Raw genomic sequence first — 25,631 nt, forward strand, 5'->3', positions numbered from 1 at the left:
CTTAGCCTTAGCACTGCTGGACATTATTACTGCTGAAGGGAATCAGTCGGCATCTTCTTTTCTTCCTATTTTCTCTAATTGATTGAGACAATAGCCAGTATTTGACCAAAAGCTCCCAGAGGGGAAATATTCTGATGCCTCTGGCTAACCGCAGTCACAGTAGATTTAGACATAATCATCAGTCATGTCGTGTTATTGTCTGCTCCCGGTAACTCAACCTCACAGATGCACTGCTTTGTGTCAGGGCTTTGTACTTGCTCATTGTGGTAGATTTCCCGCATTTGTCCCATTTTGTACAAGCAGAGGAATTGATAGGCGCGGGAGGTGTAAATGTATAAATGAGTAATGAGTAAGAGCCGGACCGAGGCATCTGATGGCTTTAATCAAGATTCTGTTTGTGGTCCAAATACGATCCAACCAAAACAACCAAATTGGTTCCACTATTAATAATAATTGGATTAGATGTTACACGTGGACACGTTATTTTACTGGTGCACATCACCACAAGATGTCGCAATAATGAGTGTGAAATTGATGCAACTTAAATTCAACCTGAATGAACTCACCTGATCTTAAACGAGCACAGACTTGTGGAAAAACTTTGAGTTACATAATTTTAACAACTTTAAATGTGAATTACATTAAATCAAATCATTTTATCTTTGTGTTATTTCATAAAAATATTTGTCATTGTGTGACTATAGCTAAGCAAAAAACAAAACACTATTATATACCGAAAGTGGGATGTTGGGAATTATATACAAGATCCAAGCAGTTTATAAGCTTTTAAAGGTACAGTGAAACTTGCTCTAAACATGTGATCTTGTCAGACACAAACTTAACACCAAAACAAATTCAGGTTAGTATGTCTGCTTTTGACCAAGCATCACATCAATCTGCCAAAATGTTAATGCCTCTCTGACATATTGTTACATCATATCGTGTTGTGCTTGAGGTAATGGTAATTTTTGTTTTACTTATTTGTCTAAGACTTTCTTACTTGTATGGCTTAAACATTGTATTATTTTTTACAGTTTCTGGTTAAAATTCTTCTTATTGTATATTGATATACTGTATTTTATTGATATAAAACATTGTACATTGTTTTCTGGGTATTTTTACTCCAGGACCTGCCTCAGTGTTTATTGGGTCAAATGTTGGGGGCGAACAGCGCTACACTGGCCTTCTCCAGGACGTCCGCTTGTACCACACTAAGCTGAACCGCAGCCACATCCACGAGCTCCACACTCAGCCTGCTAAAACAGACCTGCGTAACATCTCAGGTTACCTACGGTACCGGCAGGACGAGAGGCAGAAGTCATTCGTGGTTGAGGTCAGAGATGACAACGAGGAGGAGGGCGAGGAGGTGTTCCTTCTACAGTTGGTGGCAGTGCGTGGTGGAGCGCGCCTCCCCCTCCCCAGACCCACTGCTGTTTTGCGAGTCATGAAGAGTGACAATGCCAATGGGCTTTTTGGATTCACCGGTGCCTGCATACCCGATGTAAGTGCACAGTATTTACGTTAGTGGCATTTAGTTGATCAGTCTGCTACAGGAACCTTTCAGCCACGTAAAATAAGTTATATGTAAATGTAAAAGTAAATGTGAAATAAGCCACATGCCCACGATGACAGTACTATTGTCATCAGTGTCATGACTTACTTGTGTCTACACAGTGAACATATGCATAGAAACACATGTAATGTAAGCCCAATTGGTTTGTCAGTCCCTGTCCTGCTGCATATTTTATCAGCCTCCATGCCTGGCTGCAGGGAGAGCATGCTCTCTCTTTTTAGTGGGATTGGATGAGCGGGCCTTCTCAGGTAGAGCGACAGCTGGTGATGCAGCAGCAAGTCTGTCAGTGAGAGCATTCCTATAGAAGTGGATCAGGAGTTCCATCACTGGAAACGGGAGATCTTGTTCCTCGTATCCATCAGTAGAACAGGTGGCAGGGCAACGGATGGCATTCCATCAGAACCAGAGGATCTCCTCTATGTCCTCCACCATTTGGGGATAGAAAGACATAGAGGCACGGGGGCTATCAAGTTTTCCTTCTCTAAATCCCATGATTACTGTGCTGGAATTAAATCAGCCCATTAGCCTAGTTGATAACGCTAGCTCAATTAAGCCTAAGAAACTACAGTGAAATGCATTTAGTATTGATTATATCCTCCAATGGTTCTGAATAAATGTGTGTTTTTAATTCTTTGTATGTCCTTCTAGACCACTGAAGAGGGCTCCACTATCTCTTGTGTGATTGAGCGTACGCGGGGATCTCTGGACCATGTTTATGTCAACTACACTGTTACCCAACTAGACAGCTCAGACAGTGACATGCCAGCCCATCAAGACTTTGTTAATGCAACTGGAGCGGTGCTATTCGGTCCTGGACAGCGCTCTGAGGTGTGTGTGAGTGTGTGTGAAAGTCTTGCAGGAGCTGGGGGAAGCCCCTCTTATTTCATCCGAGGTGACAACGTGTGCGGTCACGCACTGTCTGCAAGCAGGTGTGGAGAAACTAGTGCACACTGCAATTACTCCTAAGAATATGATTAAAAAAAAAACAACAACTTTGTTTACACTTTAATAGCAGTCATTTAAAGTCATCCAATTGTAATGTTTCTAGATAACCAGCTCCATCTAGTGGTCTGTTGGTAGCAGAGTTTCTGACAAATTAACAGGTGTCAGCAGATGTTACAGTTTGCTCAACAAAGACACAAAGACCACATTTATCCCCCCCAAAAATAGTTGTAATATCAATAGCTATCCAAATAAACCACCAATGAGGGCTGGAATATAAACTATTTGTTTTACAAAATATAAGTATAAGGTTTTCCTATCTTCCTGTTAGGTACTGAACCTGATGGTGCTGGATGATAATCTCCCAGAGCTTGCAGAGTCCTTTCAAATCACACTGTTGTCAGCAGAGTCTGGTGACGGAAAGCCAGGCTCCACCCCCACCAGCGGGGCAAGCATCGACCCCAATAACGCTGTCAACACCGTCACTGTCACAGCTAGTGACCATCCCTATGGTATTCACCTTGTTTCCCAAAAAACAGTGTTGTTGCAGTGATGCTATTCAAGCTATCAGAGTTCATAAGCTTCTGTTGGTTTCTCTCTTTTTCTCCATATATGTTCATAACCTCCCACACTCTGCCTTACTACTTCCTTTTCACCTCCTTCTTATTACATATTCTCTTGTTTCCATCACTAAACACACACTCACTCTTTCCTGATCCAGGCCTGCTGCAGTTTCAGCCCAGTCCTCCAGCGGAGGGTTTGATCTCTCCAGCATTAGAACCTGCCCACATCACTGTCAACGAGGAAGACGGACAGATCCGTCTGCCGGTGGCCAGGGCCCAAGGCCTTTTGGGAAGGATCATGGTAGGATACAGGACTTCCCCCTTCACGGCCTCCAGCCCTGAAGACTACGAGGTTAGTTTTCACCGACGTCTGTCTGTCATCTTACCGATGCATGCACAATGATAATGTATTGATAAACAAACAAGCAGATGAAGGGAAAATACATTTTCACTGCTTCCCTGGTTTCCTATCTGTCTGTATTCCACTGGCAGGACTCAGAGGGCATGTTGGATTTCCTTCCAGGGGAGAGGTTGAAGTTCATCAGTGTCACCATCGTAGACAATCCTGTCCCTGAACTAGACAAGATTTTTAGAGTGGAGCTCTACAATGCTGATGGAGGAGGTGAGAATTTTGAGCCCCAGTTTAAATCGCATTTTGATTTGTTTTAGGCCCTAGTAGATTAGTACATTTTTATTAGAACTCTTTATTGTCAGTCTTTTTTTTAATTGAAGCTGAACTTACCCTGTTCTACACTACTGTCCTTGTGTGTTTGGTGTGATGCCCCCGTGTGCTTCCCAATACCTACATATGTGACGACCTACCTACCCTCCTTCCTATACACCCTTCGACCTCTACCTCTCTGGTGTGATTCTAACCTGGTGTGACACTCCTGTGATCCTCGTGTGTGATCCATCAGTGGATCAGTTTCTGCATAGTGAAGGGAGTGGTAGTGGGGACAGTGACTATCAATTCCTCCTTCCATCCTATCACCACCATGGTAAGTATTCCCCACCTTTACTCCCCCAAACTGCTACTTGTCTCCATTCCTGCATCCCTACACTTTAGTGCATGTACACACATCTGTAGGTGTGTGCGTGTGTGCATGCACGTGTGGTATTTACATTATACTGTGACCCCTGTGAGAAGTTCTCAAGGAGAGCGATGTGGGAAAAGCAAATAGTCTCTCAGGGGCCAGATGGGGAAAGCAGTTGACATGAACCATCCGATACCCCAGTGTTTTACACTAGGTTTGGATTGCAATCACCTCTTCTGAAATACCCTCCACACATGAAATCTGATGGTTTTGACCAAAATATAAATGTATCTACTGGAAAAAAGTTGTGTTATTATTCGGCTATTCCTGTCACAAACATCTGCTTGATTTGAAAAGATCATCACTTTACATTCCTCTTGTCTGACCAATGGGTACTTCTCATTTACTTCAAACTGAAACTCTTAAAAATGCAATCAAAATGTGTTGCTTAATAGTAACACGTGTAATTTTCTGTACAGCCAGCTTGGGAGTTGCATCCCACATGACAGTGACCATTGCTGCTTCTGATGATGCCCATGGAGTGTTTCAGTTCAGTCCTGAATCCCTGTCTGTTAATGGGACTGAACCTGAGGGTGGACACAGCTCTGTGGTCCTGCAGGTCAGTGTAATACACAGTTTAAAAATTAGGAAATGTCCTGTGATTGTTCCATCATTGTGCTATGTTATGTTTTCTTTTGTTCTCTATCAGGTGGATCGGTCCTTTGGTGACCTCTCCAATGTGACTGTGTACTGGGAAGCTGATCCCAGCTCTGAGGAGGAGCTCTTCACCAGGTTTGGGAACATCCGCTTTGTTGTTGGACAGACGTCGGAGAACATCATCATCAGTGTGGCCGACGATGAGATCCCTGAGTTGGACAAGAGTTTCAATGTGTCCTTGGTGAACGTCTCACATGGTCGTCTGGGTATCAAGACATCGGCTTCCCTGACTGTGCTCGCCAGTGACGATCCTTATGGTGTTTTTGTATTCAGTAATGTAACGAGATCTGTTCGGCTTCCTGAAGCTGACTCAACTGTCTCCCTCACCATCCTGCGGCAGAGAGGCCTGATGGGTCAGGTGTGTTCAACAGTAGAGGATTTAGAAACTTTTCAGAAATTATAAAAGCCTCTTGCTATTTTGTTTTTTATGGCATTTTAATTCATAAACTAGAATGACAAGTGTCCACATGTCGAGTTATCAAATTCTATGACATTTTCCTATTTTAATTTATCTAGGTGCAAGTCTCGTATGGGACACTAAATGAGGCAGATCCGGCACCTTACAGGACCCCCGGGGTGGGTCGAGCGACTGAGGGGAGGGATTTTGTTCCCCTCCTCGATTCTGTTGTGTTCTTGGTCAATCAGAGTGAAGCAAACATCACCCTCAGCGTGCTGGAAGATGAGGATCCAGAAAGAGATGAGTCAGTGTTTGTGAAGTTGATCAGTGTTCATCTCATCCAAGGAGAGCAAGAGAGACTCAGTAAGATACTGACGGTGGAAGATTTGACCTGAAGAAATCATAGTCAGTCACAGTCAAGACATAGTGATACTTTACCACATTCAACTGATAGAATATTCTCCTGTGTTTCTTCCAGTTTCCCACTCCCCTTCTCTGGGCCCCAGGACTGAAACTGTAGCCCAGGTGATAATAGAGGCCAGCGACGATGCTTTTGGAGTCCTCCAGCTGTCAGCTTCTGCTGTCAGTGTGGCTGAGCACTACGTTGGGCCCATAATAAATGTCACACGTGTCGGGGGGATTTTTGCTGACGTGTCTGTCAAGTTCAGAGCAGTGCCTTTAACCGCCAGAGTCAGTAAGTATTGAGGACATATAGTAGACCATCGATTTCAATCTTTCTATGATTTGTGTGTGAGCAGGTCGGCACTGTCCATATGTATGTGCATGTGTGTAATCTTATAGGTGAAGACTACAGTGTAGCCTCGACTGATGTGGTCCTCCTTGAGGGGGAGTCCAGTAAATCTGTTCCCATCTATGTCATCAATGATGTGGTGCCTGAGCTGGAGGAGACCTTTCTCATCGAGCTGATAAACCAGACCACAGGAGGAGCTCTTCTGGGGGAGCTCACACGTGCCATCATCACCATACTGCCTTCTGATGACCCTTTTGGTGCCTTCGGTTAGTAGGCATTATCCCGGATCTTTATAAATCTGTCAATAGCAATTTCTACTATTCGACATTATTTATCAACCACTTTCCTTCATTTTATATCTACCTAGTTTTCCAGGCTGTTTCAGTTACGATAGAGGAGCCAGGATCTAACTCTATTGAGGTTACGTTGCCTATTGTGCGCAATGCTGGTACAATTGGCACAGTTGCAGTCCAATGGCAGGCCATTGTCAATGGTAAACTAGCAGTAGGGGACATCAGACCCACTTCAGGAGAGGTGATATTTGCCCCTGGTGACATCATGAAGACACTGCGAGTGGAGATTTTAGCTGACGATGTACCTGAAATCACAGAGGTAAGAAGCTAAGGGGGAAAAGACCGTTGTAAATTTTCTAATATTTTACACCATTTTTTACATTAGTTGTAATGATGGTTACACTCTATCTGTCTTTTCTAGATAATTAAGGTGGAACTAACTGGTGCCAGTAATGGAGGAAACCTGGGAGCTGATACGTCTGTTAGCATAATAGTGCCTGCCAATGACAACCCATATGGGACAGTCTACTTTGAACAGTCTGTTTACCGAGTCCAGGAGCCACTGGAGGGAGTTTATAGAGCCAATATTACTGTCCGCAGAAGGTATTTTAAAATATTGCTTTTAATAATGGTTGTATTTTTTTATTTTTATTTTTATATTGATAATTTTTTTGGACTCTTACTCGCATTAAACCAACATTTCTTGTCTGCTGTCTTTTCTCTATCATCCCCATTGCCTTTTTTCCAGAGGTGGTCACTTTGGTCGCTTGGAAATCATGTACAGTATCTCTGAATTTGACATTGTTGGCTCAGCTCAGGCTGTTGGCCAGAACCTGTCGATGTACTACAACCTCCCAAAACCAGGTGTTCCAGCTTCTGCCCCCCTGAGGACAGTTAACATCACTGGTCAGAGAGACACTTTGGCTGCATGTGCTGCAGCTTGTCTGAGAGAGCGTGCCTGCCAGGCCTTCTCCGTTTCTTCTGGTGTGACCCCACCATCCTGCACTTGGGTGACCTCAGGAGCTGACCAGCTGACCTCTAAATCTGAGGTTATGACTTATGTAAAAAACGCCACTGCAGCTGCTGTCTTGTTCAGTGGCCAGGCTGTGGCAGGGAGTGATTACACCCCTGTGACTGTCCAAAGTGCCTTCATGGACGATGGATCAGGGGATGCCAACCTCACAGTCCTAATTTTGACAGATACATTCCCTGAAATGGATGAGAGCTTCTCCATACAGATATTAAAGGTAAAACGCAATCCTATAACCTGTATGTTGCCCTTTGTTATTTATTGTTTAATTGTTTTTTCATGCTTTCTATTTTAACTGTCAACACAGTTTTACAGAAAACTATAACAAATGTTTCATCATGTATTGTTTGAAGGTAGAACTGGTAAATTTGACCGTGCCACAGAAGAACCTGCCCTCCATTGGTCAGCCGGACAAAGCTGTAGTCACTATAGGGATGAATGGAGATGCATTTGGCGTATTTTTGATCTACAGTCTCAGTCCCAACACCACAAACGAGGAGTTCTATCTACAGGTTCGAGAAGAACCAACTGTTGTGGTGCCCCTGGTTATAGAGAGGAGAGGGGGGAATCTGGGCACTGTCACTGTAGAGTGGAGATTTGTAGGAGGAAAGGCCACACCAGAGGCAGACTTCACTGGGCCTGGAGGAATTCTGGTCTTTGATGGTATGTGTGTTTTCAGTATTTAGCAATAGTTTGCTTTCTTTTAAAAAGTCATCATTGGTCCAGTGTGTCTTGACATGAATTAAATAAACATCAGCATATGCACTTAACCAGTGTTACATGTACTTTCTCTTTTCTGCCTACAGGTGATCTGAAGAAGACAATAGAGATAGTAATCAGAGATGATACTGAACCGGAGGACAATGAAAACCTCATGATTGGTCTGGTTAATACGGAGGGAGGAAGTCGAATTCTGCCCAGCTCAGACACTGTAACCATAGTGATCCTGGCTAACGATAATGTGGCTGGGATAGTAGGTTTCCATCCATCCTCACGCTCTGTCATTGCCAGAGAAGGTGAGTAGCTATATGTAATGATTCTACTATGGATACTATATATGTCAGAGCACTTTGTCAGCCCTATATTATAGAGTACCTTCCAGCTTGTACAGAAATTCATCCAGGGTGTTTGAGATTTGCTATGTCTCTGATGAATTACAGACTCAATGTGAGGAATGAAATCTCATTTGTCTGATTAAGTATTCTTATGTGGCTGATGTCACCTTATTTTTGGTCTCCTGACCCAGTGAGAGTGACATCCCAATGCCACTTCTGCCATATGTTTCCTCTTGCATCCCCAAAGGTCAAATTGCAATGCCGCTCCTCTGTGAAGGAATACGTTTAGCTGTATCAGTACAAACGGCATCAGCCTTTTGCCATGCATGAAGTAAAGAGTTTTAATTCATCCCACCAAGTCTGCAATTCTTCAGAGACTAACCAGCTTGAAACAATGCAGAAGAATTTCTGCAATGCAGCACTCCTGTTACTGGAGATGTGTCCTTATTATACATGAATGTTAAGGTGAAGGAAGGCACTCATAGTATTGGCAGCAACAGGTGGGCACCTTGGTTGTCTTTATCTTGAAATTATATATGCGTGAGCGGTTGAAGAGTCCATACAATTAGAGATCTTAAGATGCCTCCACTGGCATCTACTGTATAAGGACAGCAGTTCACATTAAAAGTCAATGAATATTCTCATCGTTAATAACCTGTATTTAAACTTCTAGACACAATACTTTAGAGTACCGTTATTGCTGACTGTATTATATCTCATATTACAGGTGAGAGGTTGTCGTTATTAGTGTTAAGAACAGCTCCAGCTCTGGGTAATGTCACTGTGGACTGGACTATACAGGGGCCTCTTGTACACCGGACCTTCACCCAAATCTCAGGGACACTTTTCTTTACTGAGGTAAATGACAGATCACAACAGTTTTTTGTGGGGTTGTAGCTTAACATGTTTTTGGTACAGTATGGAGACGCATGCTTTGGCAGCAAATCGATCATTATTCTTCTAAGTTCATAAAATCAACTAAACAAGATTAAATGTAATTTTGCAATTCCAGCTCTAATCATATATTTGGGGTGTGTCTCTTACAGGGAGAACTAAATGACACCATAGTCCTGCAGCTTCTTGACGATGCCACACCAGAGGACAAAGATGAATACAAAGTTTCCTTGTCCCACATACAAACGTTTGGTAATAAGTCGTTCTTGGTATCTTTTTGGTTAATTATTGTTCGGGAAACCTTTGTGAGGAAACCACAAATAGGTCAAAATAATGGCACAAATTGATGTTCCCCTGAATTCCACGCAGGTGTTGTGGTGACTGGCCATGCTGCCCTGGATGTTCAAGGCAGTGAGGCCGTGCTAACTGTTGACACCAGCGATGAGCCCTATGGCCTGTTGTCTATTGCCCCGTCATCCCTCAGGGTAACCACAGAGGAACGGGACCAAACTATAAACATCTACATCAATAGAGAGTTTGGAGCCTCGGGTCAGTTAAGATTAAGAGTTGCCTTTTTAATTTATTCCATTCCATGTGTACATGTTTTGTAAAAATTGTAATCCTTCACCTTATAACTGATATCATATCTAAATGTTTGTGTGCAGGAGCAGTGAATATCACCTATGAGGTTACAAGAGGCTCTGTACAAAACCTGTCCGAGGTAGAGGGCGCTCTTGCTGACTCGGGACAAGACTTCATCTCTGGTACTGGTTCTGTAATCCTTCAGGATGGACAGACTTCAGTTGCCATCCCTGTCACCATACTAGAGGTAAAGACCATGGTTGTCCTCCACACTCCCATTTCTCTGCCCTTCAAATTTGGCAAGACAGTTTTTAATGTATTCTTTCATTGTGCTTCACCATTTATTTTTCTTCTACTGTTTTCTGATTGCTGTTAAGTGTATCTGCATCATTTGGTGGCTTTGCAATTCTAACTTGTTTTAACAAGATGATACAATTAAATACACAATCTCTGCTAATATGTGCTCTTATTCTCATTCTTCTTTTAGTTCTACTTTCTTGAATCAGAGTTGTCTGAATGTGGAATTTAATGTTTTTTGTTTTGTTAGGACGAGATTCCAGAGTTGCAGGAGTTCTTCCTGGTCAACATAACTTCAGCGGTGCTCATTACGACCCTTGCCACTGCTCCCCAGCTAGGTATGGAGAAATTTAGCAGCATCTGTACTATTACTGGTTTTAATTTACCCTACCTTATCTATACCGTTGGTAATTTTTAAACAGTTTTACCATCACTTTGTCACAGTGATTTCTTTCATTGTTTCTGTGTTTGTTCTGTTTTCTGAAGTATTTTACCCCTTTTATAGCTTGAGTACATTTATGAAATCACTTTTCTTCTTTTCTCTACAATTTCTCACCTTTTTCTCTGCTTGATGAGTAGAGGTTGTGTATTGCACTTTGCCAGGTAAAATACATGTTCATGTGCTCACACATTGTAGTTGACTGTCAAAATGCAACATGAAGGAGCTTGGTAGAACATCGCCACTGCTTTTGCATAATCGAAGCCACAGCCCAATTTATGAATGAGTAACTTTAGAAAGTGACGAGTTGACAGAATAGGCGGCACAGCACTTGGAGGTTCCCAGAATACTATCAGCCTTCTGCCTGGAGACACACAGTAAACATATGGCCGCTCCTTTGGCAACAATCATTATGTGGCTTGGATGGTGAGATTGATGCTTTCCATGGTTGAGGAAGCCTTGGGATTTGGTGGGAGCCGAGTAGTTCTGAGTGGTAAGGAGAGAGAAAGCCAAACTAAACCCGTAGCTGGCCTCCCAGTGTCTTGGCCACAGACTCATTGGGAGAAGACTATTCAGTAGGTCATAAATCAGTCCACCCAAAAGATTTGGCTGCTCAGCCTCCCGAGCCACTTACATGAGATGCCTTTTGGCTGCAATCTTCTGCTCAAATGTGCCATGACAGAAGTTAGATCCTCTACACTTTCCCCTTGCACAACTTTCCCTTGATCCTTGCACTGCAGTTACAGCCTGAAGAAGCTGTTACTACTTAGAGCTATTATAAACAATTAGCAACCTAAAGGTCATCCCTCATTTCCTCTTTGCTTGTGGTTCTTTCTGCAGACACCCAGGGTTTGGTGGCAGAAGTCAGCATCGCTGCTAATGATGGAATTAGAGGGGTCATTGAATGGACAAACACTCTGTAAGAAAAGCATCTATAAATAATACATTTCATGGGTTGATTTGAACATGCTCTAATTAGGGCCCGAGCACCAAAGGTGCAAAAGCCCTATTGTTATTCGTAAAATTATTATTCCTTTCGTTCCTTATTTTTCTTCACAAAGAACTGCATTTTTGGAGGCTTTATCATATTCAAAAACTCATGAAAGTTGGTACACACATCTCCCGGTGAAAAATTTTGAATTCTAGTGGAGTCGCGAGTGGGTGTGGCCAAATGGCTCGCTAGCGCCCCCTAAAGAGATGCCCCGGCGGCTACATTTACCTACATGCACGAAATTCGGTGGACATGTGTATCATACCAAGACATACAAAAAAGTTACATTGGACCATTACATCAACTCAACAGGAAGTCCACCATTTTTAACTTAGTTGGAATTTTTGGCGATTCACACGTTGTACTTCAACGAACTCCTCCTTCAGATTTTGTCAGACCGACTTCAAATTTAGTCTGTGCCCTCTTAACATGTTTGGAATTAAAAGTTATAAAAATAATTTGTTTTCGTCGATCAGTGTGCCCGTGGCGTGGTGGCCAAAAAGTGACCCAAAAGCCATACTATAGCACGTCATCCAAAAAGTGACCCTAAAATGACTTTTAGGTCACTTTTTGCTATAGTATGATTTTTTTTAAAAGTCATAACAAAGGGGGAATCAAACCCCCAACCTTCTAGTTGAGAGGCAAGAGTGCTAACCACTGTGAAGATAAAGATAAGTATTCATTCAAATGCGACCAAAATTGCCGCAGACATTCTTTGGATAGTAGATATACGTGTTTTCAAGGGGGTCTGCAGTGATATTAAATAGCTTCCTGTAATGTGTTGTGAATGCAAAACTTTTTCAATTTCTCCAAATGTTTCAACTTCACTAAAAGTTGAATCACCTTCAACAGGCCAAGGTGGAATCTGAACCATTAATAGCAACCTTGATTAAGTAGAATCTTTTACCTGTTGAGTTAACCGGACTGTCGGTTGAGTCGCTGGAATCGCTGAGTGAACTCCGTTAAACACTTTCTCCTGCTGCGACTCATCCTCCGGCACCAAAAATAGTCCAGCGGTCTACGACGCTGACCTCATGAGGACACAGGTTCGAGCCCCGCTCAGGTACCACACATGGTTCATGGTTTACGGAGGGTGAGTCGCCTTCATAAGCCATACGGTTCACGGAGAGCGAATCCCTCTAAGGGTCAGCCACATGGTTCACGGGGGCTGAGTCCCCCTAAGGCAAGTCCCTCTAAGGGTAAGCCATACAGGTTTGGGTTTGTACGTGCAGTCATACTAATACTAAAGCAAAGGTCAACAATGATACAAAACTCCAAAAAAAAAAAGTCCAAAAGAGACTTCTTTTTTTTTTCATTGTGCACTGGTTAGAGCAGTTCCCTCAGAGTGAGAAGTAACTTGAAGTAACATGTCAGTTCAGAAAAGGTCATACTCCAAAATATGATACATTTTTAAAAAAAAAAAGCCATACTATGTCATCTGAAATATTCAAAAAAAGTCATACTATAGCATGTTGTCCAAAAAGTGACCCAAAATTCATTTTTGTATAGAGTATATAGTATAGCCAGGGCAATGCAGCTAAGTTTGAAGTTTCACTGTGACACAGGAAGTTGATGTTTAAGGTTTAACGATACTCCAAACCACATGAAACATGCGTCAGGCACCAACTTTCATGAGTTTTTAAAGATGTTAAAGCTGCCAAAAAAAGTATTTTTTTTTAAAGAAGAATAAGGAACGAGATCGAGAAAAAAATTTAAACTGCAAGCCGGAATATGCAGACCTTGGTGTGCTGCACGTCGGGGAGCCAGCGGCCCCGACCCGCTGGACCCCCGACGTGCAGTGTACGAGGGCCCGCATATCACTGCTTGCAGTTTTAATTAAAATGTTGTTTTTATCCAAATGTGTTCCAGGTTTGAGGTGAATGAAACAATAGGGTCACTGACTCTAGTGGCCTACAGGAACAAAGGGACATACGGAAATGTCTCTCTTTTTTTCTTTGGTCAGAATCTAGAAGCTCAACAGGGACTGGACTACAATACCAGCGAAACGGTGAGCCATACACGATATTTAAACACTACACACAAGATTAATGATGGAGATAAGTGTTTGTGGCAGCATATATATTCAGTGACAAAGTCAAGGGCAACTGGACGAGCTTAGATTCTTGAAGATGTTTCACGTCTTAACCAAAAGTACTCCTCAGCTCTGAAGAACAGGAATTGAAGAGGTCTTTTGAATTAGAGCTGAAAGTTCTTGAGGACTGTAAAGTAAATGCAGTTGCTTCTGAATCAGCACCTCTACCATGACCTGGATGACTAAGAGTCTTCACATACATGCAATATTTTAATATTTTAAACTTTACATCCCTCTGTCCACCTAGATGCTCCATTTTGTTGATGGTGAAAAGCACAAGTTTGTAGAGGTGCAGATCACTGATGACGACATTCCAGAGGGAGCCGAGAGATTCCAGCTCATCCTGTCTGAGCCTTCCCCTGGTCTGGAGCTGGGCACCAATACCACGGGTAGAGAGAAAGGCAGAATGAAATGCAATGGAATTTCTGACATTTTTAGTCAGTGCCATAAGACATTTGCATATTCCAATGCATATTCAGTTAAAATGCAGAGTACAAAATTCATGGCCAAGCTCTACTCACCAATGTAGAGATTTCAGTTAAGAGGGTTAGGAGTTTCATAGATTATTATCATGTGAGATTAAAGAGGTGTTACATCAGGGCTAATGAAAATTACAAATGGGTTTGTAGATTTGTTTCCAGGAACCCATCAAACATAAGTCCAGTGAACAGTTGTATTCCTGCTCTAAATAAATGGGTTATGTAACTTAAACTGTAGGGAATCACATTAACAGCATATCTTCCTTCCGATGTTAGTTATCTTCAAAAACTGAGTGACAATTTTTATGCAGCCAACTATATTTTCTTTGATAAGCAGTATCACGTAAGGCACATAAGGACACCCGGTTGTGTATTAATGCTTGTTTGATTCCATTATTTTCAGTGGAATAAGAAATGAAGCTTGGTTCTCCTTAATATCTGATTGTGTATTATATCTATCAGTGTATTTTATCCATCAGTTTGTATCATGTCATGTTTAAAGGAATTTAAAAAATATATTACACTGAAGACACTTTTATACCGTGGTAGAGGCCACAATAATGTCAATGCTCCCTATGCTTTAAACAACCCTATTAATGATGATAAATGATTGTTATATTAATCATAATTGATAGCTGATTTATTCTAATCTATTGTATGTAACTATATCATGATTATGTTTTTTTTTTCTGTTTATTCTTATAGCAACTGTGAATATTCTCGCCAGTGATGATGGGCATGGTGTCATTTCCCTTAACACCAGCACGCCTTTCCTATTGAAAGAACCCACGTCTATGTCAGGGCTGAGTGAGAGTGTGGCCAACCTGTACGTAGTGCGCAACCCCGAGGAGGGCACATTTGGCACCGTATCTGTTGAGTTTACCATCACTGATTTCAACGGCAACCTAGCAGAGGGTGATCTGATGCCACCACAAGGGTTTGTGGTGCTGGAGGATGGGGTCAGATTTAAGGTGAGAGACAGCAGATTTTTACCAGCTAACAGCCTTCAAACAAATGCATGATAAAACATCTATATCATGAAACTTCCTTTTCTTTGGCAATCAAAGCTTTTACATAGTACAGTAAAGTACATTTAATGTTCATTTCCAAAGTGTTTTGTGTTTGAACTAGCATATACATTTTATGGTTTATCATTTATGTCGTCTTTGTTTTTTCAGATGCTGGAGATCAGGGCAGTACTTGACGCTGAACCTGAGGCAAATGAAACCTTCACACTGACCCTGTCCAACCCAACAGGAGGTGCACGGCTGGGAGATCAACTCCAAACTCTCATCACTGTCCTGGAAAATGTAGCTCCCTCTGGCTTGTTCCGAATTGGACCTACTCTCAACAGGTCTCAACACAGTTACATCAAAATGATGTGAAACTTTGATTATTATAAATGCTTGCAGTATGTAATGTTATGTGTACAATATTTGTGGCAGTTAAAATGTGTACAAATAAAATGTGGACTGCACACATATATGCAAAAACATGTTTGCGTAGTGTTATTCACTGTGTTTTTTTGTACAGAACCAGCACAAAAGTGGTTGCTGATGAAGGCACAACAGTCTTCCTCACCGTATCTCGCAGTAATGGTCTGGAGTCAGCTGTCAGTGTGGAATGGGAGATGCAGTCAGACACAGCTTTTGCCTCTGGTGATACCAATAAACCTTTTTAGTTTAAAGTAACCCCAACTTCCTGAATGCTAATAAATTCCCTTTCTTTCCACTTCACAACTCAATTATGATTCTTTTGTCCTTTTATCTTCCAGAGGGTCACTTCTCAGTCATGGGCGTGTACCAGAGCTTTGAGGACAACCCCACCTCGGCTTGGTGCTCCCTTCCTGAGGACCCTTCCTTCCTGGCTATGAGGCTGGATAGGAGACCCACTGTTGGATCCTCCCATACATTGGCCACTCTGTATCGGTGGCAGGGTGTTTTCGTACCAGTCGAGGTAGGTTAAGAACACTGTTGTACCTGAACCAGCACGCGATATCCATATACTTGCGAGTAAAATCCAGTGAGAACTGGATACGCAGTGAGCTCATCTCTCTGTCTTTTGGTTGTCCCAGTCCATCAGGATCCAGGACCCTGGCTCATGTGTCGGGTTTGCAGTGAATGGTTCTACCTACATCGGCATCACACATAGTGGCCCGCCCTTCTCCCCTGCTGCCAACCTCAGCATCTTCAAATTACACAAGGACCTCAATATCACATTGGTAAACTCAATCATGGGATATTACAATCATGCATTTGTAAATAACTGTAACATTGTGGTAATGGTTTGTCTTATGTTCATATGATCTTAAACAATATGATTTCCTTAGGAACAAACTTTAGCTGTTGAAGCTCTGGATGTGAAACACTTCTCCACTGAAGGCAGAGATTATCTAATAGCATCAAGCCAGGTAACGCTAACTGTTCCGCTGCTTCGACAGACCTTGCATTGTTTTCATGTATGTCAAAATCATTATGACTGAACTCAGATTGTGTTAATTATGTTGTTGTTGTTGTTTTTTTTAATGGCACAGATTTTTGTATGGACTGGAGGCTCCTTTATGCTCCACCAGACTCTTGACTTCGAGCAGAACATCATCAGTGTGACCCCGTTCACTCGTGCAGATGTTCCCTACCTGTTGGTGTGCGGAGACAGACAGACTGGGAGCTGCCTCCTGCTTCAGTGGACCAGTGGAAGATTTCAGAATCTGCAACTTCTCCCACTCACCGGCAGAGCCAGTCAGGTGGAGACAATCAATACAAGAGCGGACGACACTCTCCTGTTGGTCGCCCTTGAAGGTAACAAAACATTTATGAATGCTGTTATGTTTATTTCAGAAATGTAAATGTCCATACCTTTCTTTTTGTGTCAAGAAGAAATTGTAAATTAAAAAAATTATGAGCCTGGATTTTCATTTTCACAGATTTAATAAATGGCCTAGAATGGTAGTCAAGTGCACTTGGCCTACAATATGCTGAGATGATGGTTGTGTTTTTGCAATAATTCAATGCTATTTTCTATGGCTGTAGTCTCAGTGTAGTTTCTGGTGGACTGAGTGGTGGTTAGATGTTGGATAGAGTACAAACAAATTGGCGATAATTTAGAAGGCAGACAGAAACATCTGTATGTGTCTATTACAGACAAAACAGCCTTGTTCTGTTATTTCAGTTAAGACTGCAGAATTTACAATGTAGGCTAGTTCATATATTTATACTACGCTCTGTATATTTTGATGAGACATAATCCCTCTGAGTCTGCAAAAGTGGTGAGTTTTTTTGGTTCAGACCTGTTGTGGGTTTATGGGAAAGGCCTCAGTGTGGAGCAGAGCAGAGCCACAAGAGGACTCGGAGGTTGTAATTTGTCAGTCTTGGGTGTGTCAGTCAGGCGAGTGGTTACTTTACATAAACATGCTATTCTAGCGTGAAAGAACTTAAGTCTGCGTGTGTTTTTGTGTGCCTGTATTTTTCTCCAGGTCTCTCTCCGTCCTGTGAGATGTTATGGTGGACCTCCGAGCAGCCTTCACCACAGCTTCATCAGTCCATTCCTCACCCAGGCCTCACCTCTCTTCACTCTTTCACTGCTCCTTCTGGGATCAGTAAGCTCTAATGTCATGAACTGCTTTGCCAAGGAGGTTATGTTTTCAATGTGGTTGGATTCATTGTCTGTCCGGCAGATTACAGGAAAGCTACAGGCCCACTTTTCATGCAACTTGGTGTAAGGGTGGAGCATAGGCCAAGAAAGAACCCATTGAATTTTTTAGCAGATACACGAATTCAATTTCCTTGTCATTAACGTTGCAAGATAGCACATTTGGCCTACTAAATGGTTGTACTATTAAACTTAATTGTCCAAATATACTAATTCAATCTTCCTCTTTCTCATAGCTTATGTCCTGTTAGCTGGAAGAAATGGTTCAGCACTCTACTCCTGGAGGTCTGATATAAACCTGTTCACCATGATCCTGAGGGCCCCTCAAGCCATTAGCTTCCTGTCTCTCATGGTCCCTTCCCTCAATACCACAAAGATCATCTTGGCTTCTACTGAGGAGGATAGCGCTACTGTTTATGAGTTCACTTCTGTCTCCAATCAGTCTGATTTCATACCCAGGTATTCAAATTGTTCTTGCTCAGAAAAGTAATTCCTTCTCAAAGACAAACAAGACACAACGAAAGTTATCTTGTGCATGTTGTGTTTTCTTTACTTCCTCACTTTCAGTTATGGGGAGTTGCAGTTCGCACCAGGGGACAGTGAACTGGAGATAGCAGTGAACATCATGGATGATGACATCCCTGAGCTGCAGGAGTACTTCCAGGTCAGGCTGAAGAACCCGACGGGTGGGGCTGAGATTGGGTTTGGAGGTCAGGTGACAGTTATTGTCCCAACCAACGATGATGCCCATGGAGTCATCGGCTTTGCCCAGGTAAGTAGATAAACTTGTTGATATTAGACAGCTTATGTATTTGTCTATCACGTTAAGTAGCCATGATGTTACACTCTATTGCAGTCTATGATTATTTGTCATTATCTGTTCAGAATTCTCTGTCTATGGAGGTGGAGGAGTTGGAGCAAAACAATCAAATCTCTCTCAGTGTGGAGAGGAGAAGAGGGAGTTTTGGCAGACTGACTGTTCACTGGGCTGCCAATGGCAGTTTGACAGACATTTACCCCACCTCAGGAGTGGTGAGTAGCCCTTGGCAGCATGTTTGACAATGACAGATAATCACAAATTCGTGGATCAATTTAAACTGTTATTTTCCCTCACAGGTAACGTTTTCCGAAGGCCAAAAAGTAGCCATCATCTCACTGGCTGTGATAGCAGATGGTGTTGCAGAGCTAAAGGAGAGTGTCATGATTACCCTCATGGATGTCACCACTGTGGGAGTTCAAGATCTACGACAGGCTGCAGTCATTGACAAGCAATTGGCACGAGCTCTACTCACCATCTCACCAAATGGTTCTCCCTATGGGGTGATCGGATGGCATCTGGACTCCCAATTTACAGTAACACAGGAACCACAGAGTAAGAATATCTATGGAAAAAAAATGAATGAATGACTGATGAGTAGTCAGTGAACGTGGGTTTTTACTGGATCACAGTTGTCTAATGTACTGTAATTAGTTTGTTATTGTTAAAATGTCCAAATATATTCCTCAGTTGTGCTTTGTTCCAAAATTAGCCACTGTACATTTAGCTGAGTACTGAATACCAATCTTTTTAGAAAAAAATATAATATACAGATTTTACTTTCTTGTGGTTTCTTAAGGAGCATTTAAAGTAATCACCCTTTGAGATTTACTGTAAATGAGATCTGCTGTAAATTTCAAGATGTGAAGTAATTGAAGATTTGTCTTAATTTGTGTATTTGAGGTCAATCATGTCACAGAGTAATATACCCTCATACGGTTTGTCAAATATTCTCTAAATTACATACATGGACATTTTTACCCATCCAAGTTGTTATTGTCATCTTTCATGACATGGCAGGTCTTTTAAATATATAGATGTATAGTGACTCATTTAACCCGATATCATTTCTCTTAACCTGCAGGGACTCCAGTCAATGTGACTCTCTCCATAGTGAGGGAGCAGGGCTCCTTGGGTGAGGTGGCAATCCATTGCCAGACCAGGCCAGCCCTGTACAAGCCCCCATCCAACCAAGCCACCGCAGGAGATGACTACCTTGCCAAAGACGACACCATCATTATGATAAATGGGGCCACTGTGGCCCTTGTGACTGTCACAATCCTGCCGGTAAGGATGCCCTGTTGGGTAATAGAAATGTTTATTAAATCTACCTTAGTAAAAAAAAAAAACTAATGCATTAGGAATCAGACCTAGCTTCCACCAACATGCGTTTGTCTAGTAAACATGTAAAACAGAAGAACTAAATTAAAGACTAGTAGATAAAACCATCAACTCTTCCTATCCTTCATCTTACACCCTCACAATCACTTGAGATGTATAAGAAATGATGAATGTGTAAGATATGGAGAAAGCATCTGTTCATACACATGTATGATTTTTCATTATTTAGTGTCCATGTACATGTGTTTTTTCTAAGGATGATATCCCAGAGCTGGCAGAGAGTTTCCTGGTGAATATCACTGGAGTGGAGCTTGTTAGAGGGTCAGATGGAGCAGGGCAACCCACTGTAAAGAGGTCTGGTATGGAAGTAGCAGAGATCACTATCCAGGAGAATGACGATCCCAGAGGGATTCTGCAGTTCAATGTTTCTGAGGTGAGCACTGGACATTATAGAGATCTTGAAGGTGATATGAGAAATCAAGTTAATGAAGCAGTTTGGTTTTGAGGGAGCTTCATTAGAAATGCCATCATAACAACCTCTGACTGGTAAAAAATAATGGCACAACTAAAAGGTTAAATGACAATGAATTATAAAAATGTAGATATTCAATTCTTAAGTAATATTCTTTAATAACTAGACATTACCTCTGAATATCTCTATGCCTAGGATATCCCTGGAAGTGTGCTTGCCTATGAGATACCACCACCAGACAACGTCCTCAGTCTTTCAGTGGTGCGACTCGCTGGTACAACTGGAAGGCTGGTCGTCTACTGGGAGGCTCAGCCTGTCACAACCGATCTCAATGACTTCAGCCCCGTATCTGGAAACATCACCTTCCAAGATGGGCAGGTAGATTGATCAATCATCCTGAGATGAAATTAACCTGCTTAAGGCAGGTAAGGCAGGTTTGCAAGTGTTAGCTTGTGCTTACTCAAAACTATTTTTCAGAGAGAAGCCACAGTTTACATTACCATCTTGGATGATGAACTGGTGGAGACTTCTGAGACCTTCAGAGTGGATTTGCTGCGTGTGATCGGTGGTGCTCAACTTGGACAAATAACCTCTGTTACTGTCAGCATTCCATCCAATGACTCGCCACTCGGACAATTTGGATTTCAGGAACTGGAGGTGAATCTGAAATACCGTACTAAGCATGATACACGGGAAAGGTACAAAGATTTTTCTGTTTTGATATCATGTGGAAAAGGTTGAATTCAGGTAGCACAATGTTTTCAAAACTTTGTGTCTAATAAATACAATGCTGGCAGTATACAGACATTCCGTCTTTTTTCACAATTCCTTTTTTCCACACACTTGTCCACCAGATGTTAATCAATCAACATTTAGTTTGACTGTTAAGAATAATTGTATTTCTTACTCCCCTCTAAGACCACCATCAGTGAACCAGAGTTTGTAGATGACCCTGTTGCTGTGGCAACACTGGCTGTGCTACGTAGTGCAGGAGGTGAGGGCGCAGTGACACTGGTGTGGCAACTGGAAGACCAAGCTGCTGATGACCTTTCACCTCTTAATGGAACTCTTATCTTCACTGAGGTACAGTAGAAAACGAGTGGCAGTATTTTTAATGAATGACTCAGCCAGCCTGTAATACTGAGTCATTTTCACTCTCATCTTTTACCTTTAAGTGCTGCACTGTATGTCATAGATATCTCAATGCAATACTTTTCATACCATTTTTAGCTTGTTTACTGTTTTAATGACTATTTTTTTTATGTTTCAATCAATGTTCTTAATTGTTTTTAAATTTCCTTTTCTTTTGCCCTATGTTTTGATAGTTTTAATGGTTTTATGTAAAGCACTTTGAATTGCCTTGTTGTTGAAATGTGCTACACAAATAAACTTGCCTTGCCTGCCTTGCCTTGTCTTACTTTACAGACTGAGTTGATGAAGTCAATTGTGATTCGAGCCCTCGCTGACACTGTAGTAGAAGGAGATGAGCATTTTACTGTGAGGTTGTTTCCTGCTGGAAGTGGGGCTGTCATCAACCCTTTAAATGGTTAGTATTTATAAGAAAACTTCAACTGCCAGTTAATCAATTGATTAAGGGGATGTACAGTATTTTCAGGACTGTCTTCCATGGATACAACAATCACTCATCTTCCCTATTTGTCCTCTCCTCTCTGCCATGTGTAGGCGTAGTCACCATCACTATCAGGGCAGACAAGGCTGCCCTTGGGATTGTTGGAATAGCGGAGTCTTCCAGGAACATCCTTATTGGTGAACCTCAGGGAGATTACAGTGGGATTGTCATGGTCAGGTGAGATAAATGTCCCTAACCTGGGAAGAGCTTTGAATTTTAATGCTTTTATTTATTAGTCACAAATCTAGTTTGAGAATTGTGTGTGTTTTTGTGCTTCCCTCCAGCCTTGTGCGAGGGCCAGGTGTGTTTGGAGAGGTGCAGGTGTACTGGAATATCACACCAGCTGTGGTGTCTGAGTTCGAAGCGACCTCTGGCACTGTGACTATGAGAGATGGACAGTCTGTTGCCACCATTACTCTGAAGGTACTCAGGAATTAAGATTGCACAGTTCATTTGAAAATGGAGGTATTGTCTGTATCTGCACTGCAGAACGAAGGCATCATAGGAATGACCCTCCGTGTGTTTTCAATAATGATGTCGTGATGTTAGGTACTGGATGATGAACTTCCTGAAGAGCGGCGTGAGTACGAGCTTGCACTGACCTCTGCTACAACAGGATTGGAGATAAGTCCCATAGCCAGGCATGCCAGGATTGTTATGGCAGCTAGCGACAACCCTTATGGCCTTTTCTCTTTCACCCAGCTCCAACTAAAGGCAACAGAGGAGGAGGGAATGGTGAGGTCATGTAAATTAGACATACAAACATATATAGATCTGCTTTATAATGGAGGAGGACAATTTACAAATGATGTTGTGTATGAAGCGTTACCTATTATATTGTAGTTACAGAACCTAATCCACAGCTATATTATTTCCCTTCTTTTCCTAAGGTGAATGTGACAATTAGTCGCTTCTTTGGCAGTCTGGGCAGTGTGTGGGTGACCTATGAGACCTCAGGCAACACAGCGGTCAGTGGTATGGACTTTGCTCCAGCTTCAGGACAGCTACTATTTACCCCAGGCCAGACCTCACAACAAGTCACACTGCACATCCAGGATGACAGTCTCCCAGAGAGGCCTGAGATGTTTTTCATCAACATCAGTGCAGTGGAGCTCGTTAATGTCAGGTAAGGAGAGGTCGATCAGGTGCAGTAAATTAGTAGCTCTGTTGCTTGAAAAGTTTATAATGGCTTCAATGGGAGTTTATTGAGACTATTTAAGAGAGGTTGCAGGGCTGCAAATGAGGCTGCAGAGTCATCCATAATATTATAATAATAATATATAAACACTGAAGAGTCTATTCAACACTCACTCTTCATTCTGTGTCTCCCTCTTGTGGTCAGTGTTGTGGACTACACAGTGAAGGAGTCAGGTCTACAACTGGACCAGCCTCCAGCTATAGGCAACATCTCTTCTCTTGCTGTGGTCATACTAAAGAATGACAATGTTGAGGGTGTCCTGGAGTTCAGGCACGACTATGTTGACATCACAGGTAAGATGTGAAGAGCGAATAGAGGCAGTTAAATTTTATCACGTGAAATGTTCATGTGAGTAAAATACACAAACAAAATTGAACAGTTACTCACAGTTTACTATGACACTATGTGATGGAGAAGATTATTTACTACATATTAGATCCCTGTTTTCTTCTGGCTCTCTATCTTTCAGTTGAGGAGGATGTGGGCACTGTGTTGATCCCTGTAGTGAGGAGAGTGGGCTCATACGGATCGGTCTCAGCTCACTTTATTTCCAGAGGCTTGAGTGCCACCCCCGATCTCGACTATATCCTACATAATGGCTCAGTGACGTTTGTCAATGGACAGAATACCAGCTACATTAATGTCACCGTTATAGATGACCTGGACAGGTGAGAGGACAAATTAAAAATCAATGTCTAGCTTAAGGTGTGCTGTATATTTAGCAGCCTCATATTCCCTACACATTTGAGGAAAGACATTATTCAATTCCAGCCAAACAAATCAACTGAAATTATCTCCCCCAGTGAAAATGCGGAGATATTTGAGGTCCTGCTGGTTGGAGCTACAGAGGGAGCAGTTCTCGGCCCCCAGCATGTTACGAGGGTAACCATCGCCAAGAGTGACTCTCCAAGTGGTCTGGTCCGTTTCCTCAATGAGAGCCTGATCACTGTGGCCAACCCAAACTCCACACTGAAGCTCAGTCTTGTTTTGGAGAGAGTCGGAGGCCTTGTGGGGGATGCAAAGGTATCACAAATAATGCCAAGAAAAGAAAATCACATCACACATCACATTAATGACATCATATTATTTAGGCTTGTTTTCTCTTTTGACAGGTGGATTGGATCATCCGTGGCCCTAACAGCAGAGAGGTCCTTTCTCCATTCAATACTGACATTCGAGGGCCTGTGAACGGGTCCTTCTTCTTCAGGGAGGGAGAGGAAGGCACACGCTCCATAGAGCTGCGGATTCTCCCCCACGGGGAAGTGGAGGTGGAGGAGACATTTGTGATAGAGCTCAGCATTCTGTCCGGAGAGATGGATGTTGATCCTCAGGCTGGTTCCATAACACTGAAGGTACTTCATTGTATCTCGCCTGCAAGCTTGATTTCACCATCATGAATCAAGATTGTTGGACAAGGACAATTATAGGTGCAAAGCACTTTTTGTTGAAGGAAATCTAATGCGATACTCATTCTTACTGTCCTAATGTGTTTTTGTGTCTCAGATAGAGAAGTTTGGTGACCCAAATGGTATTGTCCAGTTTACTTCGGATGCTCTTCGTGAACGTGTTTACAATGAATCCACAGAAGCTGAGGGCCCACTCAATATTTCCCTGCTGATTACACGTAGAGAGGGTGTCATGGGTAACATCACAGTAAGATTATATCATATATATATATACAATTCCTGTTCATGAATCATATTCAGTTTAAGTGCTTAAACTCACTGAATTTAATTCTTTGTTGCTACAATTACTTTAATTGTGTCACTTTAATTACTTTTGCCTAAGGTGCACTGGCAGATTCAGAGTGACTCAGATGTAGCAGGGGACTTCATAGCCTTAGCTGGATCAGTGATGATTCTGGAAGGCCAAAGGGAGGCAGAAATTGTCCTCAGCCTGATGCCCGATACAGTGCCAGAGCTGGAGGAGCTCTACATTCTCTGGCTCACAGCTGTGGAGGGCGGTGCTACTCTGGATGCCAACCCAAGCCTGATCAGAACCCACATCAGGTTTGTCATTATGGTTCTGTTTAAAAAGTTAAGTCAAAAGTCAAAGATTGAGTTTACTTGAAATTAATCTTCCTCTTTCTCTTTTAGGGTGCCTGCTAACGATGAACCCCACGGTGTCTTTGCCCTGAACTCTGAGCAACAGTCTATAGTGGTAGTGGGATCAGGGTTGGAGGTCACTAGAGCTCTGGTTATGAATGTGACACGGCTTGCTGGGCTGTTTGGCAATGCTAGCGTAGGATATAGGATCCGAGGTGAGATAGATGAAGTGATGGACATTGAGGAGATACTGGGAGGACGAGCTGAAGGAAGGCTGCTTTTGAGAGAGGGAGAGACCTTTGGGACTATCATGGTGCCCATCAGCAACCAGGTCAGGAAGAGGATGCCCAC

General features: G+C 42.4%; 1 protein-coding gene across 1 annotated transcript in view; it reads left to right on the forward strand.

The window, feature by feature from the left end:
• The window catches only part of adgrv1 (adhesion G protein-coupled receptor V1), a 103,180-nt gene that overhangs the window by 25,730 nt on the left and 51,819 nt on the right, over nucleotides 1–25,631 (forward strand). The window contains exons 23-75 of the mRNA XM_069699863.1: nucleotides 1,128–1,501; nucleotides 2,222–2,401; nucleotides 2,847–3,027; nucleotides 3,237–3,430; nucleotides 3,571–3,700; nucleotides 3,996–4,076; nucleotides 4,592–4,731; nucleotides 4,822–5,187; nucleotides 5,346–5,589; nucleotides 5,705–5,920; nucleotides 6,028–6,243; nucleotides 6,345–6,589; nucleotides 6,692–6,873; nucleotides 7,019–7,517; nucleotides 7,654–7,963; nucleotides 8,107–8,316; nucleotides 9,083–9,213; nucleotides 9,402–9,501; nucleotides 9,619–9,798; nucleotides 9,915–10,078; nucleotides 10,379–10,466; nucleotides 11,408–11,486; nucleotides 13,428–13,566; nucleotides 13,898–14,039; nucleotides 14,835–15,100; nucleotides 15,308–15,483; nucleotides 15,663–15,787; nucleotides 15,904–16,085; nucleotides 16,204–16,350; nucleotides 16,459–16,539; nucleotides 16,663–16,927; nucleotides 17,602–17,724; nucleotides 18,014–18,236; nucleotides 18,345–18,549; nucleotides 18,663–18,809; nucleotides 18,894–19,149; nucleotides 19,679–19,881; nucleotides 20,192–20,368; nucleotides 20,603–20,785; nucleotides 20,885–21,064; nucleotides 21,326–21,490; nucleotides 21,833–21,953; nucleotides 22,091–22,214; nucleotides 22,322–22,460; nucleotides 22,587–22,772; nucleotides 22,928–23,163; nucleotides 23,380–23,528; nucleotides 23,705–23,903; nucleotides 24,039–24,258; nucleotides 24,348–24,587; nucleotides 24,739–24,888; nucleotides 25,024–25,244; nucleotides 25,332–25,611. Of these exons, the coding sequence (XP_069555964.1) occupies nucleotides 1,128–1,501; nucleotides 2,222–2,401; nucleotides 2,847–3,027; nucleotides 3,237–3,430; nucleotides 3,571–3,700; nucleotides 3,996–4,076; nucleotides 4,592–4,731; nucleotides 4,822–5,187; nucleotides 5,346–5,589; nucleotides 5,705–5,920; nucleotides 6,028–6,243; nucleotides 6,345–6,589; nucleotides 6,692–6,873; nucleotides 7,019–7,517; nucleotides 7,654–7,963; nucleotides 8,107–8,316; nucleotides 9,083–9,213; nucleotides 9,402–9,501; nucleotides 9,619–9,798; nucleotides 9,915–10,078; nucleotides 10,379–10,466; nucleotides 11,408–11,486; nucleotides 13,428–13,566; nucleotides 13,898–14,039; nucleotides 14,835–15,100; nucleotides 15,308–15,483; nucleotides 15,663–15,787; nucleotides 15,904–16,085; nucleotides 16,204–16,350; nucleotides 16,459–16,539; nucleotides 16,663–16,927; nucleotides 17,602–17,724; nucleotides 18,014–18,236; nucleotides 18,345–18,549; nucleotides 18,663–18,809; nucleotides 18,894–19,149; nucleotides 19,679–19,881; nucleotides 20,192–20,368; nucleotides 20,603–20,785; nucleotides 20,885–21,064; nucleotides 21,326–21,490; nucleotides 21,833–21,953; nucleotides 22,091–22,214; nucleotides 22,322–22,460; nucleotides 22,587–22,772; nucleotides 22,928–23,163; nucleotides 23,380–23,528; nucleotides 23,705–23,903; nucleotides 24,039–24,258; nucleotides 24,348–24,587; nucleotides 24,739–24,888; nucleotides 25,024–25,244; nucleotides 25,332–25,611 (10,160 nt within the window). The remainder of the gene's footprint in view (nucleotides 1–1,127; nucleotides 1,502–2,221; nucleotides 2,402–2,846; nucleotides 3,028–3,236; nucleotides 3,431–3,570; nucleotides 3,701–3,995; nucleotides 4,077–4,591; nucleotides 4,732–4,821; nucleotides 5,188–5,345; nucleotides 5,590–5,704; nucleotides 5,921–6,027; nucleotides 6,244–6,344; nucleotides 6,590–6,691; nucleotides 6,874–7,018; nucleotides 7,518–7,653; nucleotides 7,964–8,106; nucleotides 8,317–9,082; nucleotides 9,214–9,401; nucleotides 9,502–9,618; nucleotides 9,799–9,914; nucleotides 10,079–10,378; nucleotides 10,467–11,407; nucleotides 11,487–13,427; nucleotides 13,567–13,897; nucleotides 14,040–14,834; nucleotides 15,101–15,307; nucleotides 15,484–15,662; nucleotides 15,788–15,903; nucleotides 16,086–16,203; nucleotides 16,351–16,458; nucleotides 16,540–16,662; nucleotides 16,928–17,601; nucleotides 17,725–18,013; nucleotides 18,237–18,344; nucleotides 18,550–18,662; nucleotides 18,810–18,893; nucleotides 19,150–19,678; nucleotides 19,882–20,191; nucleotides 20,369–20,602; nucleotides 20,786–20,884; nucleotides 21,065–21,325; nucleotides 21,491–21,832; nucleotides 21,954–22,090; nucleotides 22,215–22,321; nucleotides 22,461–22,586; nucleotides 22,773–22,927; nucleotides 23,164–23,379; nucleotides 23,529–23,704; nucleotides 23,904–24,038; nucleotides 24,259–24,347; nucleotides 24,588–24,738; nucleotides 24,889–25,023; nucleotides 25,245–25,331; nucleotides 25,612–25,631) is intronic.

Source organism: Brachyistius frenatus, unplaced genomic scaffold (genome assembly GCF_029030835.1).
Source record: "Brachyistius frenatus isolate BFR_SWC_R1_liver_20210118 unplaced genomic scaffold, ASM2903083v1 Contig_31, whole genome shotgun sequence".
NCBI lineage: Eukaryota > Metazoa > Chordata > Actinopteri > Embiotocidae > Brachyistius > Brachyistius frenatus.